Consider the following 19,469-nt stretch of genomic DNA (forward strand, 5'->3'; position numbering starts at 1 on the left):
ATTTCAGCAGCCTGATATCCCTGTCTCTCTCCTTTTACTAACTCCAGACCTGCAAATAATACTCTAGGGGTAGCCTAATTGTGGCTTGTATGTAGAAAATCAACATAATTTCTTTGCTACTAGTTTGTTCTCCAAAGGACACTTCCCATAATATTTGCCCCCCAGCCTGAAGTTGAGGACTATAAAAACAGTCTTCTGAGATTATTGAAGATAATGAAAGACAGTTGAACTGAACAACAAATAGCTTATACAAGCACCAAGCTCCTTGCCACATAATGCATTTATTTAAGAAGCACAATGTTATCTGCATTTGCTTAAATGAATCTTAGTAGTGCACTTGTGCCCAATTGGCAGCTTTTTGGCCCTGACAGTTGTGCTGTTAGCATCTTATCCTCAGAGCAGCCACCACCTTCACCCCACCTCACCCCACTCTAATAATGGTACTGTATAGGTTCATAGGTAGGTACTAGGCTATCGGCCCTAGGGCCCATACAAGCCTAGCCAAAAAATGTACCCTGGCTTTTGCCACCCAAGAAAATTATTTTCCTATGCCCCTGTCGAGCAGAGCCACAGAAGTGATCCCCGGGGTGAATTTCCCATTTCCCATCCAATCATCAAGATTTTTCTTGAAGAGTGCTAATGAGGAGCTCTGTTTGACATAGATAGGTAGTCTGTTCCAGAGTATGGGAAGTCTCTGGGACAGGAATCTATCCCTCCAGCATGTTCTGTTTATTGTGGTGACAAGGTTAAGGTCCCTAGAGCATGTAGCTCGGAGGGATTGGGATTTCTTTAAGTGGAGCATGTCCAACAGCTCTGGGTTTGACATAGCTTTGTATGTTAGGCAGAGATCGCCCCTGAGTAGGCGATGTGCGATGGAGTAAAGCTGTAGTTTTTTGAGACGGTTTGCATAGGGCATCTGTTTGAGGCCAGTAATCCTGGTGTCTCATTCCTCTCATCCAGTTTCTGGTGGCCAAGCCATATGTAATAAACTCTCACTCATAGATATGTTTCCTGCTCTTTTGCCATCAGTTATACCTCACATCAAGGATGTTGTATGCATTTATTTTTAGACATTTGTTAACCATGTTGGTGGATTGATCCCAAGACCCTTTTCAGCCATGACCTGGGCTACACCAGTGCAGCAACTCATACATATTTATTTTATTTATTTATTTAACAATTGTTAAATCAAATATGATGACATAGGCTGAGTATATTTTCATTGTATCCTTTGACCTTGCACCATTTGTTGCGTAACCTTGGAATTGATGTGTGTCTATATTCTATGTATTAACTTGAAACTGATGTGTGTCTATATTCTATGTATTAACTTGAAATTGATGTGTGTCAATACTCTAAATAATATTTCTGTCTGTTGTATGTAATAGTTCAACGTCTATCTGTGAAGTCATGTTTTTTTCTTGTTATATTATGATTTGCCCCCCCCCCCCCGGTCTTTCACTGAAAATGGGTCTTTGATCCAGTGGACTTTTCCGGTCAACAAATGTCAATAAATAAATAAACATTTGTTTACTAGGAAAGTCTGACTGGGACAGAGCCCATTTTCAGGGGAGGCCTGGGCCTGGGATTGTTTGGCCTTACGGTCTGTCTATATCCCATCCTCCTACCTTCCTCTCCATTACATATGAAGAGTAAGTACAATGAAAAGACAGCCAAGGTAGCACAAAAAATGGCTGCCTATTGAAATGTCAGCACTCGGAATGCTGAGTGCTAAAAAGCTGAAAAAAAGACTAAAAACATGGAGAAGAGCGATTTCGAAAATCGCTCTTTTCTTTAAAACTGCATTTTGCAGGAGGAGGGCAAGCCCTCCATACCCCCCAAACTTATATATACCAATTCCAAGATCGCTGTATCTGTGAGAAAAGGGAATATTCTGAGAAATGGCATTTCAGACTTGGTATATGTAAGTCCTTCTTTTGGCCATTCAGTCTTCATTCTAGCAGTTCAGACATTTCAAATGTTACTGTAAAAATAGCTAAGGTACATAGATTCAGATTGTAAATTTCATACGATCAAACCGTAGTTACAAGTAAAGCACTTTAGAAATGCACCAGAGTTAAATTACTGTGAGGTAGGCAACCATAATTAAATTATATATTAGCCAAAATGAAATACAAACCAATAAGGTTGTTCTATCATTTCCTCAAACTATGTCATATATTTAATGTAAAGATTAGATAAGCTGTCACCCAAATGTAATACTTTGCATTTGTTCTGAACTGTAACTGACATTTTTCTTTCCACTTGATTAGCCTTTTCAAGTCCATCTGTATAGTATTACTCCTGTCCTGCACTGCTACATTTAACTTTGATCTACCCACAAAGAGACCGTTTGATTTTGTTCTCTTTTTTTCAGCTATGTCTGTAATGACCATAATAAACAACACTGGCCTCATAACTAACCCCTTCAGTCCTACTAACTCTCCTTATTCTATTTCTTCAGTCTCTGTCCTTACCCGCAGTTTTCCTAGAAGCTGCCTGCAAAGAACCAAGGGATAGACTTTTTGAAGTCGAGGTAAACCGTGTCTTTTGGTTCTTCTCTTTGGAGTTTTGCTGTATGCCAATCCAAGTCCAGAACAGATTCAACTAATGCCTTATTGTTGCCATGAACTCATGTTGATTGTTGTCCTTGAGACTGGAAAACAACCATACTTTTTCTAATCCTTTATCCATATCCTTCCTTGCTACTGTTGTTAGACTAGCAAGCATGTTTGTTCTTGGAATTTTCCTGCTCCCTTCTTATACAAGAGCACCACTTTTCCAAGATTCACTCCTTAGGAATGTCTCCACCAGTTAGTGATCTGCTGAAGCTCTCCTTCAGAATTTTAACCAAGTTCCTGAAGATTCTAGGAGGCAATCTGTTCCATTCTTGTGCCTTGTACTCTATTATGGTAGCCTATTCACTGTCTGCCTTTATGTATTTCAGCTTCTATCTCCACTCCACTTCAGTTTTTTTCAAGCAGACACTGCTTTGTGAAAACTGAAACTGGATATTCATTCAGTACCTTTGCCTGTTCACAAACTTCCATGATTTCTCTCCTATATTTATTCAGGCTGACTAGGTTTGTCCTTCTTTTCCTGCTTTCCATAAGTATACTTAAAAAAGCTCTTTCCCCTTCTTGATCCCTTCTTTCAACTCCCTTGAAAGCTGCAGGTTTACTGCCCTCACTGTCTTTTTAACCTTTTTGGTTGCTTCCTTATTCTCTGCTTTCTCAACCTTTTCACCTGTTCCTAGCCCACATCATATATACATGTTAGATATAACCCAGTATTAGACTCTACACCATCATCATCTTTTTAATGTTAAACGCAGACTATCCAGATACTCCATGATCAGTCTGAGACATTCTACCTAACTCTGCTAGACTGGACATTTCCATGGAGTTAGTCCAAGTTCAGGTTATGGGGGGGGGGAGACCCCATTCAAGTAATAGCCAGTTACTTGACCAAACTGGAGACAATCCAACTATTACCAAACACTCCGAATATGGGGGATTTCAATTATCCCACCATCATCTGCGAAACCTATGCTAGCCCTAACTCACTAGTGCAAAAATTCCTTGACTTTGTTAATTCAAATGCCCTGTTACACATTGTTTGTATCCTGACAACAGGAACAAACATACTAGATCAGGTCACCACTTAACATATCACATAAATGCACTACCGCAGCAACTGTCGGACCCTCATTAGTTAAATCTGACCACACACAAGTCAGTCATCTTCAAGCTGACACTAACACTAGAACTCACAATGGGTGAAATCAGACTAAAAAACTTCACCAAGGCAAACTGTACCCTCCTAGGTGAAGGTATAACTGCATTCTGAGCCCCACCCCCAGCTGGAAGTGGTAAGTACACCTTAGCTTATACTACAGCCCGGTATAATTACTTGCATAAGTGTGTAGACTCAGCTGTACCAGAAAGAATCAAACCCAGACACCCAAGTAAAAATTAGCTATCATGGTGGACATCCAGCATCAACTAAGTTTAGAATAAACGCAAAAAGTTGCTGTCCAAGAAAACAAAGGCGAGACCCCAACAATGGAAAAGCACCCTCCTCATCCTCAACTGGCAAATAAGACAGCTTGTCAAATCCTGTAAGGGCTTCTTTGAGAAAAACTTAGCAAGCACAGCCAAGGATAACCATAAGGCCTTTTACAGCTACTTACATAGCCTAAGAGGTAGGGTATAAGCATGTGCAACACTAGTGACCAACGGTATCACACACACTGACCCCACAAGAGATAGCAAACCTGCTAACAGATAGGTTAGGTGAAAATGTCACTCTTTATCCCCTCCAAACCTATCATAAACCTTCCCCCACCCCACATATCTGAAGAACAGGTCATCAAAGCCTTGTCCAATGCATAAAACACAACCTCTATAGGACCAGACAGCATCCCAGGCTGTCTTCTAAACAGGCTAAAACATGAACTAGCATCACCATTAAGTATCCTTTTCAGTCATAGTCTAAACACAGGCTTTGTTCCTGCAGAATGGAGAACAGCAACAGTTACTCCCCTACACAAAGGTGGCCTACCAACAGACCCAGGAAATTACAGACCCATAAGCCTTACCAGCTTCATCTGCAAAGCCATGGAACGTATCATAATGGACCTCATAAATAAAGATGTAGGTGACCTACAAACCCTGGATCCTACCCAATTCGGCTTTGTCAAGGGCAGATCCTGCCTGTTAAATCTGGTGGATTTTTTCGAAAATGTGACCAGGGCTATTGATGAGAGCAAATCTGTGTACATGGCATACCTCGACTTGGCAAAGGCATTCGACACAATCCCACACTCAGGCATTACAGATAAACTTAGCAAACTGAATGTAAATCCCTTTATTGTAAGATGGATTGCCAACTGGCTCACAAACCGGACACATACTATCAAAGTTTGTGACTCCACATAAACCAGCAGACCTGTTACCAGTGGGGTGCCACAGGGGTCATTGCTGGGCCCCCTTCTGTTTGGTATATACTTCTCAGACGTTCAGGTCAAAACTAAAGGGTTGTGGCTGACCAAGTGTGCAGTCGACTGCAAACTGGGTGCAATTATTGAATCTCCAAATGATGTCAGTATACTCCAGGAGGGTTTTACGCTAACCAATGACTGGTGTCTTAGTTACAGCCTCAAATTGAATGTAAAGAAATGCATCATCATTCCCTTCAGCACAAACAGTGTCCCCTCACCCTATCAAATCAATAACAGTACCCTAAGTACCAACAAAGTGGTAGGAGACCTGGGATTACAAGTTGACTGTTACTTTAACTTCGACCACCATGTGTCTACTGTTGCAAGGAAGGCTTTTTACATAGCACTCTTGATTAGTAAAGGCATCGCCTCGAGAACAAAAGAGGTTATAACCCCTGTATACTCAGCACTAATCTGGCCCATAATTGAGTGTAACACCCCATTCGGCATGTACCGTACAAAGGTCTTGCAGTAATGTGACAGACCTCATAGGTTTCTAAGAAGATCAAAGGACTCCAGCATGTGCCAGACACAGACCGACTAAGATTCCTGTTACTATACTCTGTACTGTACAGACTTCTTAGGGGAGGCTTATGCCTGGTTTACAGAACAATTTCAGATCCTAACCTTATGAACTTCCTGCATATCTGTAAATCAAACGGGACTAGGGTTCTCCATTCCAGGGGACCTAAATATGGCATGTGACTTAAATAAGACATGCTGAAGGGACTGATTTCTCTCCCTGCGACTGTCTTGTCTTTGGAATAGGCTGCCTATTCATGTGAAATAGAGCACGTCTATGACACTGTTTAAGAGGAGCCTGGATGAGTGGATGAGGCACTGTAAATTCTTATCGGGAATAGCACCGACAACCCTCTTGGACATGGGCAGTCATTACTAAATGCAGTTTTAGGTATTAACTAACATTTCTATGTTATTACATTGGGATGAAACGACTAGGCTTGAAATGACCTCCAGTTTGATAGCCTAGTAATCTCCTATGATCCTATGACTCTTACATTCTCAGTTTTGTCTCAATTCTGTTTGAAGGATTACCAAAGACAGTGTGAAGAAGTATAAAAATGCTTTATTTTTTATTGCTTTCCAGACCTCTAAAGGACTCTACCTGATGGCTCAAGTATCTGCACTCACCCTGCCATTTATTCTCCAGGAGTGGCAGCTGGGCATCCCTGGATATGTAAGAACACACCAAAATCCACTCATTCCTGGCCAGGAAGCTTTATCAGGCCATCATTTCCCCTAGTCACAAGAGACAGATGATAGGGGCATGACAGCTAGCTGATCTCATAAGTAACCTCCTCCATGACTACTTGGTCAGGGAAGGAGTTGTGCATCCTCCCACTTCAACCTTCTATTGCTCGGTTCAGCAGGAACGTCCCTGTCCAGTGCAACAGAAACCAGTGTGACCAGTACAGGTGAATGATACACCCAAACACTGCTAGGTGTCATCTGTACTGCAGTCTGTGGTAGCATCAGTACTGGAGATGAGCAAGCCAGGATTAGCTGCTCAAGCTCATCCACCCCCACCTGGTCCCTGAAATGCCCATACAGTTAATTGAACATGGTACTGTAGTCTGCAAAGACAGGGAGAATGCTTTATTTAACCAGTTACTCAATTAGCAAGAACAAGTATGATCTGACATCAGAGCATATGGGCATGGCAGTTTCCATTGTATATAGTTACATCTAATGTGCTGGGCAATATCTGTTGTATTTTCTGGGTGTAAGCACAATAACTGAACACTAAATGATATACAAGTAATATATATACTACCTATGATATGCATAACAGCTGTTCAGTATTTATCTAGTGGGAGGAATCAGTTTATCTAAAGGGTATTTATTTGTCTTTCTCCTTTTTTAACAAGAACTTCAGTTTATTATACATACAAATGTAAGTCATACAACACATAAAATGTTGCAGACAATCACTGTGCAGTCCTGAAGCATGGTACACATATTTTTCCCCCCAAGGCCTGTATTTTAGTCTTTTATTTACTTCATAGCTCTCGTTGTCTAATAGCCCAATACCAGTGCTTACAATTCTGGCATGGTAGTATACACTTTCTCAAGACTTATGGAGCCTTCTTGGCCAATTCCTTGTAATTTTTAAGTTACTTTAAATGATATATTCCTGTGGTTTCACAATCTGCTCCCACATATTTAATTTATCAATTATGCATTTACATTATCCCTTTTTGTTGCCCTTATTTCTGCTTGTCTTAAATCGTACAGACTACTTAATGTTCCAGTAATCACAGGGTGAACTTTTTATAGCATTAATGTGTAAGTTTCTTCATTGTTCATTGCCCATGTTTGACCTCATAAATCAGTCCTTTTTCAAAGCACATATTGGATACCTTCTAGCTGAACAGATAGGTTGTACTTGTGCCATATTCAAATGATTTTTCCTCCTGACATCAGTGAGTAATGAGAAAATCTGAATTGCTCTCTACTTAAATGTACTATTGAGAAATGTTCTTTAATAAATTTCATTCATTTTCTGATACTTTATTTGGTTCATGCCTGTAGTAGAGCCTATCCCACCAAGCAGTTGAAGAAAGGCAGCTAACCAGTCCATTACAGGATACACTCACACACACATTCACTTCACACACACTCTCAGTTGCACAAACACCCATAGGAAATTTGGGAGAATTATCAGTCTACCTATTGGCGTACCCTTGGCTGAGTGGAAGTCATAAACTCTGGTGAGAGCCCGTGCAGTCTCAGGGAAGGAGGGCATAGAGACATCTCACAGAAGACATCCTAGCCAGGAACTGCAGATGTATTGCAAACATAAACTTGAAGCACTAGCTCATTCTTTATATTGACATAATTATTGGGAACATAGGAATAATACTAGGCAAGCAATCACAGGGACTGTAAAATGTCTCACCATATAAACATTTGAGCCTTTAAGTAGACAAACTTAAAAGTTCCTGCCACCTTTGTCAAGCATTTAATACTGCTTACTCCCCGAACTGAGCAGCATCTTACATGATAACCCTGTTGTAAATTTGTGTTTACCCATTGAGACATCAAGACTAGTCTTAAAGGTAGCCAAAATAGCACTTTGACCTGTAGTACCAGCTTATTCCACAGACTGGGAATATGCTGTATTAGGAACCTGTCCTTCCAGGAAGGCTTATTTATGGCATGGTGTAGATTTAGGTCCTTGGAGGCACTAGTTTTGTGAATAAATAAGAGGTCAAATAGGACTGGGTTTTCATGGCTCACAAATGTAACACAAAGGTCACCTTGGATAAGGTGGTAGACTACTGACTATAAGTAGAGTCATTGCAATCTTTCAGGATATTTGAAGGATTTAAGACCTTCTTTTTCTTGGTTAGTAATCTTTGCGTCCTTTCTAATTGAGCAATATGCGTGGATTTGTACATACCGAAGGGGGTATTGTAGTTGATGATGGGTCTGATAAGGGAAGAATGCAGCTGTAGGATGACTTCTTTGGCTCTTGAAGATATTCACTTAGTAATTAACTGGGCAAGATAAAACAATTTCCTGACTATGGTGAAAACTTGCTAATAGAATCAGAGAAAGTTGTCCACATAGGTACCCAGGTCTGTTATGACCATTTCTGCCTGAAGAGGAATACTATTTATAACATATAAGGTCGAAGTAGCTTTTTATGCCAAATGCTGTTACACTGTTCCTTTTTGTATTTAACATGTGACTGTTTTCAGCAAACCAGGTATGTGCATATTCCAGCCCTTGCTGGAGCTGTTTAGTATCAGTGAATGGGCAGATAACAGTACAAGGGTTGCAGTCATCAGCAAACCTGGCAAGCCACACTCTGGGATGTTGACCTGGATGTTTGCAAAATAAATGCCAACAGGAAAGGGCCTAGCATGGATCCCCGTGGCTTGTTACAATTTCACATTCTACAGCTATTTTCACAACCTGGAATCTGTGGGATAGACGATATGTAGTCCAGGTGACAACATATGGCTTTACTTTAAGTTTGTCTAATTTTCCAGAAAATTACATCATAGCGAATAGTATCAGAAGCCCTGGACAGGTCAAGATAAGCAGTGTGCACAGACTGACATCTGTCTGCAGTCTTTCTAACCTTTTCAAAGATGATTATTAGGTTTAGAAAGGACTTGCCATTTATAAAACCAATCTGAGTGAGATCCAGTTTAATTAAATTGCCTATGTCTGCATGAATGAGATCTGCTGTGAGACATTCCATAGCTTTGCATATAAGGTTGGTGAGACTGATGATTCTGTAATTACCTGGGTGTGTAGAAGGCCCACAATTATGTAGGTGAGTCACAGAGGATATTCTCCAACTGTCAGACAAGAATCTCGTAGATGGGCTGAGGTTGAACAGTTTAAGCAGAGGCTTGAACAATGCATACTAAGCACTGATGGGAGTGCAGCCTGGTATGTTGCCTGGTCCCATGGAAGCATTATTTTTAGTCTTTGACAAGGTTTCTAAGACTTGTCCTTGGGTGATTTCAGTAGAAACTAAATTTTCAGGGATAGTAGAAGTAAGAGTGTGGGTAGATGACATGGTTAGCACTAATTTTACCTGGTAATATATTGGCAATATCCTTGGGATTAGAATGTGTGATATTATGGATTATCTCAGTGCATTGTCTGGGGTCTACTTCAGAATGTCGACCGTTCAGAATGCCAACTTTCATATGGCCGACACCATATGATCGACATTCTGAAAGACCAACATCCTGAAATACCACCATTTGCCTACCTGTAAACACAGTAAAACTGTGTTATGCAGGGGGATAAGCCCCCCTGCACCCCCCACCCCTCTGTTACTTAAATATTCTCACTCCGAGATCGCACTACAGTGCAGGAAAGGGGAATGTCCCAGTCCCACACTGTAGCGGGATCTCCGCTATCATTTGTCAGCCTTTCAAACGTTCGCTCATATGGTGTCGGCCATATGAGTTTCGTACATTTGAAATTTCGAACAAATGAAGGGCTCCCATTGCCTGATATTATTTCTTAATTTTTATGACTTAGCTGAAGAAAGATTTGTAGTTTAATTTTGGTGTCTAAGGCAACCTTAAATTTGTATTCTACTTTACATTTTCTATTAGTGCTCTTAAGTTACTTGCTGGCATGTTTCATTGTGGTCTTGAGGTAGTGAGATGAGAATTTCTCGCAACTTTTCATTATTTTTCATCTTTGGTATACAGTTTATTTATATGGGAGTTCCACTAGAGAGGTTTATTCCTGAATTTACCATTGTATTTAGGACAGATTGGTATTAACTTTTCTATGTAGCTGTTTAGGTGCTGATAAAGGTCAAAGGTGAATGTGTCTCTGTTGGGACTATTTGCAATGGATAATTGGGAATTTTACATACATCTTCTACAAGCTAAAGTAGGTTTGTCCTGGAGCAATCTCTAAAGATCGTCTTATTTGTCGATTGGGTAGTAGTAAAATGCATGACAGAGAAGATGACCAGTTTGTGATCAGATTTAACCAGATGTGGGGTGGGGTACAGTGGGAGCTAGGTTGGTAAGGACCATTCCAAAAAGAGTCTCCAGTGCATTGGTATTACATATTATAAGAAATGATGAGCATAACTATTTTTTAGAGATGTAAGTGTGCCAATCAGTGCTTGAGTAATTAAAGTTTTTAGCAAGAAGGTATTTGGTTTGATAATACTTCAGTGGTGTTAAGGTAATTTCTATGATCTTTGTGGGACATTGCTTGGGATCTGTAGCTAGCAATGATGTAATAGTTTAAATTGTTAAGGGTGATTTAGGTCTCCAGGGGTTCCAAGTTAGTTTTATCCACTTCTTTTAGACATGTCTATAAATGGGAGTCCCTCTTTTAGTATGAATCTGACATAGTGCCTCTGTAAGTGATCCTGTAGCTTAAAGATTGTTTAAAGTAAGATAATTGATAAATTAAAAAAAAAAACTTTTACTTTACTTTTGTTTCTTATTCAAAGCCCTTACGTAACAACCGTGGGAGGAACATCCTTTAAGAATCCATTCACAATTTCTTATGAGGTTGTAGACTTTATTAGTGGAGGTGGATTCAGCAATGTGTTTCCTAGTCCAGATTATCAAGTAAGTGCATTTCACTGGTTCCTTAGATACTGTCATAAGATTAGTTTTCAAATGCGTAGAAGTAGCCTGACTGAATTGTTACATTTACTTTTGGAACAAATTGTAATTTGAACTACAACTATTATTCACTTTTAGGTTTTAAATTCACATTAAAATATAAATTGTGCAGTTTATTAACATTTCACTAACAGTTACATATACTGCTTGAAATATTGACATTTCTCTTTTTGACACAGTTTTTCTGTCTGTTTTTCCCTCCATGCTTGCCAACCATCATCTCCTCTCCAGCTGGTCTTGCACTTATTTGTTCCTCTTTTCAAAAGGCTACGACATGTACCGGGGCAAAAGCCATTTAAAAAAAAAGACAATCACCCAGGCTGCCATGGAATTGCTTTTGCCATTGTCTATGGCTGTTCATTTATGCTGACAAGGGTTGGGGTGCTGTCATCCCAAATGTCTGAGGTTGTGGCTTTAATACCCCCCCCCACCATCCATGTTTCCAGACAAATCCTAATTGTCTGAGAGCTAGGGAATTATTATGGCACCCTCCATTCATAAAAGCCACATCACCCCAGGTGTAGACTATGGGGGTGTTTTTCATGTAAACCCTATCCCCCCCAGGTGGCTGATGGGAGCACTCACATAACCATAAAGGGCCTACTGTGTTCTTCTGTGCATGTGTGCATTTGCACCAGCACACCAATCAAGAACTAGCATCACCAATATGATAAGCCAAGCCTATATTCCTGGTCTGTGCTGTATTAGCTCCTGAAGCCTTAACGTCGTGGCTGTGGACCGCAGCCAGAGGCCATATCACCATTTTTGTTCCCCTAGTATGGTGGGCCATCATAAGCCACTGATTCCAACCCTCCCCTGCTTGGCTTCTCCAACACACAAGCCAGTAATCAGACTTGGGTTATCTGGATCTTGGTCATGTTTTTATCCATCTACACCATCTATCCAGGTGTTTGATGGTTGTTTTAGTCTAGTGAGCATAATTATGCATTACGCCTCTTCCTTTATCACATTTTTTTATTTTGGTTGGCCAAGTGTTACTGTTGAGTTGATTATTTCTCATTAAGTGCAGCTGTGTGATTTTTTTTCATCTGCTTAAAAGAAACATTGGGAGCCAGTGGGATAGTTACTATTTTTGGAGCTGAACACCTGCCCCCCCCCCCCCACACACACACACACACACACATTTAGGTATATATATGTCCTGCTGTGTAGCATTGCTTGGTTGTTCCATTATAGTAAGGGTACTGATCTAAATCTTTGATATACATTTGTTCATTTATAATCCAGCTGCTTACACAGAGTTGTAGCTGGAAGAACATCCTAGACGAGTTACGTTAAGAATGTTAACCCATTTTCTGTTTTTTCTACCGTATCTCAACAACTGTAAGACAGCTTGCCAGAAAACTATTTCCTTTTTTACGTACCTTGCCAAAGACTGAGTAATCCTTGATTTTGCTGCCATCTGCAGGTGGTAGAAGTAGGCTTACAGGAGCGCTGTAGTTGGTAATGTGATCTTCTGTAAATGTCACTTCAACAGACTGTACTCACTGAAAGTAGTCTTTTCAAATGCAGACTGGTTTTACTAAATGCAAGAAAACTGTTTTCCATCGTTCCACTTTGAAACCTAATGGTAATGACTGGATGTTCATTGTGTTTCACTGTTGCAGTCATTACACTTGGGTTATCCTGCTGGCAGGCTACCCGCAGTCAGCCAGAATTCCAAAGTCTAGGTCCAGCATCGGTTGCTGTCGCCTCTTCCCTGATATCAGTGCACCAGGGGTATAACATATGCAGCCGACGCCATTTTCTTCAGTCTTTCTTGCCACGCGGTGCCCGAAGCAAAAGCAGTTTGCAAGTGCCAGTCGGCCGACTCCTGAGATTTTCGAAAGTCTTTAATAAAGCTAAGTACCCCATTGGGAAAACTTTTTCTTGCTCCAGACCAATGTCAGTAAAAGTTAACAATTGTATTTCTTGTGGGAAGCAAATACCTCATAAGGATTTTCACTCTTACTGTATTCCTTGCCTAGGCCCTGACCACGATGTTACTAGCTGTCGGTTTTGTGCTAGATTCAACAAACGCACTATTAAGCGTCGGTTTGATTTTGCTTTACATTACTTTGGCTGAAGGTTTAACTACATAATGCCGTCGGAACAACCAATGACCGGAATTCATAAAAAACGTAAAGACAAGGAAAAGGACAGGCATCCGAGGTCCAAAACCGACGACGAAGCCTCTTCCAGGCCAGTCGTCGGTTCTCAGTGAGGCGTGTTCGCAGCCCCTGACACCCGCTACCTCAGAGCCACAGGCCGTGTCCGACTCCCATGTGGAGACACCTAGGCCTCTGGAAACTCAAGGTATTGGGCCTGCGGAAACTATTCCCTCAGATGGGTCCGGAGCTTCTGAGGGTGTTTTCAGACCTTCACGGCTTACTATTATGTCCACTACAGCAGCCAAGGTAAAGTCAAAAATGCCATTAAAGACAAGGAAACAAGTACAGCACTCTCCTGGACAGTCATTCATGCCAGAGAAACAGATGCTTAAAATGGCCGAGGACCTAATTACTTTGATCAGGGGTTCCCATCCCCCTCCTGATAAAAGGCCTAGGCAAGACACTGACTATGACTCCTCTGACCAGGTTTCTATTTCCTCTGATTCCTCCTCAGATCAGGGATATTCTCTCCCTACCTACGAGGACTCTGATGCAGAAGAATCTATACCTTCAGCCTCTCTGCCTGAGGATTATTCTTTTGGGGAAACCTTGCACACCATGAGGGAGCATTTCCATTGGGAGAGACAGGATTATTCAGAATCCAAGAAAAGGCTCAGAGACTTTCTTTTATTGCCTCAGCACAGGCCCCTGGCTATCCCCCCTGTGCTTGATATAGTTGATGATGTTTTCTCTGAATCCAGTCTGTCTCCTGATTCTTTACCCCTGCACCAGTCAAGCCAGACAGGTACTACAGGGTCCCAGACTCTCATAAATGTCTTTATAAAAACCCTGCTGCTGACCCAGAAACAATTTCTCAGGGTCCCAAAGGGGTAAAGGCTTCCACTGCAAAATACCCTGTTCCCACTGATAGGGATTCTAGAGCTCTGGACAGATGGGGGAAAAAAGTTTGCACTTCTGCTACTTTAGCTGTAAGGGCTTTAAACTACCAGTTTCACATGCTTAAATATCAACAGTACCTCATATCTTTGTTAAAACAGAAAATGCTTACAAACTCAGAATGTCCTGACAATAAGGAAATGCAGGATTTATTGCATGCAGCTGAACAAGTGGGAAAGCATACTCTGCAATTTGGTTTTGATTCATTAGAGGCTTCTTGGAGAGCCGCAGTTACAGGCTCTGTCATTCAAAGGCATGCTTGGTTGAAAGAACAAAGTTTACCTGAACATGTTAAAGTAAAATTATTGGATGCTCCACTACAGCATGATACTTTGTTTGGTGTTAAGGCAGTAGAGGTGTTAAAGAAAATGGAGGATAAAGCAAAATCAATGCAGACAGTAAAGGATTTCTTACAGGTTCAACCACCTAGGTTTAGCAGAAACTGGCCTTCACCCTTAGGGGGAAAGCTAGCATTTTTCTCACATAATTGGCACATGATCACCCAGGACAAATGGGTACTGAATATTGTTTCTCAGGGTTACAGGTTCCACTTTCACACCCTTCCAAAATCAAAAGGTATGCCGGACCTGCCACAAAACCAATGGGCAGAGGCACAAAAACAAATTTCTGCTCTCATGGACATGAGAGCTATTCAAAGAGTACCACAGCAAGAACAGGGACAAGGATTTTACTCAAGACTTTTCCTGGTACCCAGAAAGGACAAAGCCTGGAGACCAATACTGGACCTGTCAATCCTAAATACTTTCCGGATGTTCCAAAATTCAAAATGTTAACACTGCAGCAACTTCTACCCATGCTGGGCAAGGAGGCTTGGCTAGTTACTTTGGACCTCAAGGAGGCATACCTGCATGTCCCAATCAGACAATCTTGCAGAAGATACCTCAGATTCATAGCTGGCTCAATGCATTACCAATTTTCTGCACTGCCCTTTGGCTTATCTACTGCACCCAGGGTCTTCACAAAATGCCTGGCACCAGTAATTGCATTTTGCAGACAAAAAGGAATTCAAATATATCCCGACTTGGATGACTGCCTTTTTCAAGCAGAGAGCAAGGACATTCTACTAAAGCATCTGGCGTTTGTAAAAAGATTACTAGTTTGCCTAGGGTACACAGTAAATGAAAATAAATCAAAACTAGTGTCCTCTCAAGAGATAATATTCCTGGGTGCAAGCTTAAATACAACTGCCCAGATGGCTTATCTCACACCAGACAAGCAAAGGCAACTGACTCATTACTTTCAAATGATGGCAACAAAGACCCAGCTCCCTGCAAGAAAAATTCTGCAGGCCCTGGGCTTCATGGCATCCTGCATTCTACTAATTCCATATGCAAGACTGCATATGAGGAAACTACAATGGTATCTAAAAGTGTTTGGACTCAACATTGCCACAGCCTGGAAACACTTATAACTCTAATTCCCTGCCTGCAACAGGAGTTTCGATGGTGGGCACTGGCCTGTCACCACAACAAGGGACAGCCTTTCACCTTACCCACAGCCAGGCAGACAATAACAACAGATGCATCGGATTATGCCTGGGGGACACACATGGCAGGAAAATGTATTCAGGACACGTGGCCCAAGGAGCAAATGCATCTTCATATCAATCAAAAAGAGATGCTAGCTGTACAGAATGCCCTGACACCCTTCAAGGATCTACTACATCCAGGACAACTATTACTAAAGACGATTATACCACAGTTATGTGGTACATAAACAAGCAAAGAGGCACACATTCCTACCCCCTCTGCAGGCAAGCCATGGCTTTGTGGAACACAGCACTGACCTATCAAGTACATCTGCAGGCACAATTCCTGCCAGGAATGAAAAATACACTGGCAGATGAACTAAGCAGAAATCTCATGGATCCTCACGAATGGAAACTAAATCCACAGGTCTTCAGCATGATAACAAGGAAATGGGGACGCCCAGACATAGATCTTTTTGCATCCCCTCACAACTGCCAACTTCAGAGATTCTGCACAAGAACCTATCACTCACAAGCATGGAAAGTGGATGCCCTATCATTCAGCTGGAAAACCCTGACAGTTTATGCCTTTCCTCCACTGCCTCTTCTTCCCAAGGTGTTCCTAAAAGTCAGACAAGAGAAGCCAAAAATGATCCTGATTGCCCCAGACTGGCCACGCCAGCACTGGTACCCAATCCTAAAGAGCTTGTCTCAAGGCCCAGCCTGGCCTTTACCTCAAATTCCTCATCTTCTGACTCAACAAAACAATTGGATTCTGCACAGTCAACTCAGAACCTTAAATCTGGCTGCATGGCAGATAATATAGCCACTCAAACTATACCTCTCTCTAAAGCTGTTATGGATGTCATTTTAGAAGCCAGGAGACCCAGCACTAGGAAATTTTATGGAGAAAAATAGAAGAGATTCTGTGCTTGGAACCAGGCACAAGGACTCGAACCACTTGTTCCAAATATACCTCAGATTTTACAATACCTAACTGAGATTCTGGACAAAGGCCTATCCTTCTCATCGATTAAGATCCATGCCTCTGCCATTTCAGCTCATTACAATACGGAACCTCCTATTTTCTCTCATCCACTACTAAGACAGTACCTCAGAGGGGCAAAAAACATAAGACCCCCAAGGAGAGCACCAATACCTACTTGGGACCTCAATTTTGTTTTAGAAAAACTCACACTGCCTCCTTTTGAGCCAGTCAATACAGCTGATATAAAATTCTTATAATTTAAAACTGCTCTGTTCCTAGCAATAACTTCAGCAAGAAGAGTCTCAGAGTTACAGGCATTAATGGCAGTGGAACCTTTCATTATTTTTCATCAGGACAGGGTCTCTCTAAGGACAAACCCAACATTTATGCCAAAGGTAGTATCCAGTGTGGCTTTTAATCAAACCATTCATTTGCCAACATTCTATCCAAATCCCCAGAATAAAGGGGATAGACTTCTGCACGCTTTGGACATACACAGACAGCTACGATTCTACTTGGACAAAACAAAAGCTTTCAGAAAAACTGAGCAACTGTTTGTAGCTTATGCTGCAGGATCACAAGGAAAGCCTATCTCAAAGCAGACTATTTCAAAATGGATAGGACACTGCATTCGCTTCTGCTATTCACAACATGGCAAATCAGTGCCTAAGGGCATTAGGCCACATTCTACCAGAGCAGCAGCCACTTCAGCAGCCTTCCTTAGAGGAGTACCAACCAAAGACATTTTAGAGGCTGCAACCTGGAGTTCAGTGCACACTTTCAACAAGCACTACCACTTACCTCTCTACTCTAAATCCAGAGCAGGCTTTGCCACTGCAGTTCTGCAGGGCCTGGTACCCTCTCCTAATCCTATTTAGGCCCAGCCACCCAACCTCAGCTTTGGGATTCAACCCAAGTGTAATGACTGCAACAGTGAAACATGATGAACATAGTACAGTTGTGTACTTACCATAAATGTAGATGTTCGAGTGTATTCACTGTTGCAGTCCAGGTTACCCACCCACCATCCCCCTTTTTTCTTTGCCGGGACTCTTCTGTACTTCTCTATTCTATACAACCTATGTGGTGTATTTGCTTGTAGATGAAGGAAATGTTTATTTTAGTACATGCATGCTTTTTGGCATAATTTTTTCAGCCTACCTATTTGGGGGCACCTGACATCTGGGGCAAGAAAAACTGAAGAAAATGGCATCGGCTGCATCTTTTATACCCCTGGCACACTGATGTCAGGGAAGAGGCGACAGCAACCGACGCCGGACCTAGACTTTGGAATTCTGGCCGACTGCTGGTAGCCTGCCAGCAGGATAACCCAAGTGTAATGACTGCAACAGTGAATACACTCAAACATCTACATTTATGGTAGGTACACAACTGTACTTTTCTTGTGTGCTTGTATGTGTGTGTGTTTAGTTATGTTTATCTGTGCATCAGTTTGTGTGATAAAACTTAGGATGTGCCCCAGCACTTTCGAGGCCACCACCGTGCAGGAAAACTGTTTATTCCAAGAAGGAGAGACTTGAATTGATTGCACTGAAGTATATTGCTGTACTTTCTAAAGTTAAGTGTAAATAACAACCCCCCCCCCCCCACAGAGTAGGACGAATATGAGAATAAACACTTCCAGGTGAAGAACAGTGAGAAAGCTTGGCCAAAATAGAACGTCTAAATGCAAGACTTCACTCAAGAAATTTAAATGGTATTTCTGCTTGTGCTACCAATGATCTTCCTGCTCCTAAAGGCATAATATCATTATTAAAATATTGTGTTTATGCAAGCACAGATTTAAAAACAGGTTTACAAACTGCAACTGCCAAGTGTCAGCAGTACTCGGGAATATCTACGATGTCTAAAAACACAGATTAAGCTGTTAGTGCTCAAATACAAGTAATTTCTCATACAGAACAACCAACAGCAGTTAATGTGGGTCATAATGATCAAAACAGAAAGTAATGATGAGATCTGTCTGCCCCTGCTCTGGTAGTAATGATATGGGGAGCAAAGGAGTTACAGTGTTGCAAATGAATGAAACAGTGTTGCAGACAAACAGCCAATTAAATAACCTGTTTATACCTTTTAGTGCTAAGTAAGTGAAGAAAATAGTTAACCTGGGATGAAACAAAGTTTCACTATTAGATGAGATTACTGTGTGAGTATTTATAACAAGGAAGCATCGGGTCATCTTGTTTCACCTGTAGTTGATAATCTTCACGTAATATGTCAGAAGCTTAAAGGAAAACTCCGCCCTGTCCTACAGTTTAACTCAGTCCTTAGGTTTCTTTTCTCCCTACAGTGTGGTTCCAGTATTGTGTAGGTGCCAGAAATCGGCTTGTACTTTTTTAAAACTTTTGTTTTCTTGCATTGGAATAAAAGGAAGGGGAAGCTTACTTTTTTTTAAGCTCAACTCTTCATATACTTTGCAGAGGGATTCATCTCCACCTGCATGAAATATCAGAGATACAGTTAAATTTGTAGTTTACCCTGTGAGATATTGCTGTCAGTCTTAGATGGTCAATTAATCCTGATAATGTCAGGAACACAGCTGCGGTGGCACAGCAGTTAGCATTGTCACCTCACAGCAAGAGGTTCTCCTGTTTGATTCTTGACTGGAGCGCCATTTGTGCGGAGTCTACATGTCCTATGCGCAATTGAGTGAATCTAAAAGACATGCAGGTAGGTGCGAGCATGTGTGGGTGTGCCTTCTTTGAAGGTTGGCCGCTGGGCTGGCAACTTGACACCATAAAAATTTACTGCC

The 19,469-nt window shown here is 41.4% G+C and overlaps 1 protein-coding gene across 1 annotated transcript in view; it reads left to right on the forward strand.

The window, feature by feature from the left end:
- The window catches only part of TPP1 (tripeptidyl peptidase 1), a 1,081,063-nt gene that overhangs the window by 806,458 nt on the left and 255,136 nt on the right, over window positions 1–19,469 (forward strand). Inside the window, exon 10 of the mRNA XM_044074266.1 lies at window positions 10,974–11,094. Coding sequence (XP_043930201.1) covers window positions 10,974–11,094 — 121 coding nt within the window. The remainder of the gene's footprint in view (window positions 1–10,973; window positions 11,095–19,469) is intronic.

Source organism: Protopterus annectens, chromosome 6.part0, assembly GCF_019279795.1.
Source record: "Protopterus annectens isolate FY-2018-M chromosome 6.part0, PAN1.0, whole genome shotgun sequence".
NCBI classification, from domain to species: domain Eukaryota; kingdom Metazoa; phylum Chordata; order Ceratodontiformes; family Protopteridae; genus Protopterus; species Protopterus annectens.